Source organism: Nannospalax galili, unplaced genomic scaffold, assembly GCF_000622305.1.
Source record: "Nannospalax galili isolate Female #2095 unplaced genomic scaffold, S.galili_v1.0 scaffold591, whole genome shotgun sequence".
Taxonomy (NCBI): Eukaryota; Metazoa; Chordata; class Mammalia; order Rodentia; family Spalacidae; genus Nannospalax; species Nannospalax galili.
The window spans coordinates 2335712-2339207 of record NW_008330926.1 but is presented as its reverse complement, the minus strand read 5'-3'; the positions used below and the strand labels follow the sequence as shown (position 1 = coordinate 2339207).

The 3496-nt window shown below is 40.2% G+C and overlaps 1 protein-coding gene across 1 annotated transcript in view; it reads right to left on the bottom strand.

The window, feature by feature from the left end:
* The window catches only part of Cct3 (chaperonin containing TCP1 subunit 3), a 32234-nt gene that overhangs the window by 26743 nt on the left and 1995 nt on the right, over positions 1-3496 (bottom strand). The window contains exon 2 of the mRNA XM_008853595.2: positions 2087-2148. Coding sequence (XP_008851817.1) covers positions 2087-2148 — 62 coding nt within the window. The remainder of the gene's footprint in view (positions 1-2086; positions 2149-3496) is intronic.

Here is a 3496-nt window from a genome sequence, read left to right as displayed (position 1 = left end):
ATGTGACCCCTGAGGAGCAGATCCTCAAACGACCTTAAGAGTAAAAATAAATTGGTTTATCTGGGCTAACTGTATGGCCTTAAACATCCAAAAGGAAAATATAACCAGAGATTAAAGAGGTCAGTATAATTTCTTAAGAGCCCACATACATAGGTAAAGGCTACATAACAAGCAACAATGCCAGAGAGGAGATACCTTCTTTTAAGTTGTTGGTCAGGGTGGCCAAAGGAACTCCCAGATAGTAACCTGGCATAGAACTGGGAAAACGAACACTAGACCCCAACCGTATCTAAAGGAATATTGACAGCTGATTGCTGCTAGATGAGGAACAGCTAACCTTCCTAAAACAAAGCCCTCTAGACAGGCTGACTAGATCCACCAGATGGACAAGTAGTGGGGAATGGCTGGGGGTGCTGACAACACAGCAGAGAGTAGCAGGGATATCAGAGTATAAGGGCTCTAGTGGGGGGAGGGAGGCTATGGGGTGTGCCATCTCGGAAGTGGGTGTATTTACTTATTATTAATTTTAAAGAAATTAATAAGAGCCAGAGAGATTGCTCAGCAGGTGAAGGCACTTGCTGCCAAGCCTGACAACTGGAGCCCATATGGTAGGAAGGAGAGACCTGAGTCCCACATGTTGTCCTTTGACCTCGATACATGTGCATGTATACATATTCATGTGTGCACACACACACACACACACACACACACAAAATAAATGTTAAAAAGAAAGAAAAGTAATAAATTGGCACAAGGAAATTTCTACTGTACATGGGAAATCATATTCCTAGTAAAAAAAAAAGATGTACTCTTGCTCTGGAGTGTGCTACTGAATATGTTAAAGCTGTAATGAAAGGCTTCTTCTAACCATGTAGTTATTAAAAATTTTAAAAAAAGATTAAAAAATAACACCCACTGGGCACTGACCAGCCAGCCTCACCTGCTTGGTGAACTCCAGGTTGGTAAGAGTCTCTATTGAAAAGAAAAGGTAGATGGCACCTGAGGAACAGCATTGGAGGTTGTCCTCTGGCCTCTACACTTGTGGGTGCCCCCACACATGAGCATTCACACCCCATCCCATCCCTACACACAAATGTACATGAATGCAGTTGTAAGGTATGATCTTCAGGAATTGGACATTTTATCTGTATAATTCAGACTGTAAATCTCATGCCATCTGTTAACCACTTAACATCACAGGAAGTGAAAAGTGGATTTTCTATGTGCACAGGGGGGTGTGCAAGAGACACACAGAGCCCTTAGGCTGTCACAGCCTGTCCCCAAGGATGTAGATTGAAGGAATTTCTTGCCAAAAAGTTTTTTTTTTTTTTTTTTTTTTTTTTTTTTTTTTTTAAAAAAAAAAAAAAAAAAAAAAAGGAATGGCAACTATTTCAAATACAGTTAAGAAATCCTTTTTACAAGAAAAAAAGGGGACCTGCTTTCCTAAGCTTCAGTATCCTACCCGTGCAATCTTTTCAGAGAAGTGGACTTCTCAACACCTAAATCAAATTTTGCACCACTTCACTAGAAAGACATTTACTGAACACTTAAGCAGGACGTACAGTGAGCACTAGGACTACAAAAGGAATTAATACAGTTATTCCTTCAAGTTACCCACAACCCATTCTAGTTGGGAGCCAAACACAAATAGGGTATTTTATAAAATACATACATGAAGCTGGGTGTGGTGGCGCACACCTTTAGTCCCAGCACTTGGGAGGCAGAGGCAGGTGGATCTCTGTGAGTTCAAGGCCATCCTGGTCTACATAGTAAGTTCCAGGACAGCTGGAGCTACAGGGAGACCCTGTCTCAAAAAGACCAAAAACAAAAAACAAAAAACAAAAAAACATACATGAAACACATTCAATAGAACTATGCACAGGTTAAACAGGAGATTATTAGGCCTTACTTGGTCAGAGGGGAAAATTCCCTGTACCATCATAGGAGAAACGCCAGGGAAAGACAACTTTTCCTCTGCTTAACTAGGTATACACTCTGAAGTCTAGATACATAAGAAGCTATTGCTTCCAATACAGAAATACTACAGAAGACAGCTAGAAGCAAGGTACTATAATATTTAAGATACCTTGGCAGCACTGATGTTTCCAGATTGAACTTTTCTTCCAGATTCACGCTTTGTATTCTGACCTAGATAGATAAAAATGAAAGTCAACAGCTTAGGTTTGCCCCATGGTACACAAGCTATTTCCAAAAAAGAAAACAAGTTTTCCACACTTATTTATGTGTGTGTGCAAACATGTATGACAATGCAAGCATGGACGTCAGAGGACAACATGTGGGAGCTGGTTCTCTCCTACCATGTGTGTTCTGGGAATTAAATTCACATCATCAGGCTTGGCATCATGTTTTTACTGCTGAGCCATCTCACCAAGCCTACTTTCCAACTTTTGCAAATAAAAAATAAACACAAAGGGTATGGTGATACACGCACTTGGGAGACAGACAAGTCTATCTCTGATGGACTGCATCTCAAAAAACAAAACCAAAAATAAACATAAAGGCTTCACAGTGTATAAACAGATGTCAATTACATCCCAAAAAACTCAGGGGAAAAAAAAAAAATCAACGTTGGATTAGAGATGGCTCAACAGTTAAGAAGAGCACCACCAGAGGACCAGGGTTTCAGCACTCACATGGTACCTAACAACCATTTGTAAATCCAGTTCCAGGGGATCCAACACCTTCTTTTGGCTTCCTTGGGCATTGCATGACACGGGTGCACTTACATACATGCAGGAAAAACATCCATATTCATAAAACAAAAATAGTAAATAACAAAAAGTTCAAATTGTATGTACTCATAGCTCTTCTATTTCAATGCCTAGTACACTAAATGATGATTTGAAACGCTTCAACTTCAGGATCTTGGTCAACATTTTCTCTCTGTTTGTATTTACAACAGGGATTCATAACCTGATATCCCTCTCAGGAGGACAGTGATTTTCCCAAGATCACATGAGAAAATTAGTGCTTGGGAAGAGGAGTCAGATTCTCAATCACATGTTGTGTTTGGTGGCACAAGTCTGTAATTCCATCTACTCTAGAAGCTGAGGTAGGAGGATCATAAGTTCATGGTCTATAGAATGAGGCTCTATCTCAAGATAATAAGTTAAAAAATGTGGGCTGGGGATGTAGTTCAGTGGTAGAGCACTTGCCTAGCATGTTTGTGAGGCCCTGGGTTCAAACCCCATACCGAAGGAAAAAAAAAAAGCACATCATTATTTTTTGTAAACAGTAAGAATCTAGGGATTCATATTTTCCTGCTTGGTCAGGGATCATACTAACAGTCCAAACATAAATTACTAATAGAATCCCATTGCATGCTATGGAGTGAAGCACAGTCTCCCAAAATGTCCTAGACCACAAGATAAATTAAATATAAACTTGTCCTACTAGGATATAGTAAAAAATGCCTTGTAACTTGTCGGGCGTGGTGGCGCATGCCTTTAATCCCAGCACTTGGGAGGCAGAGGCA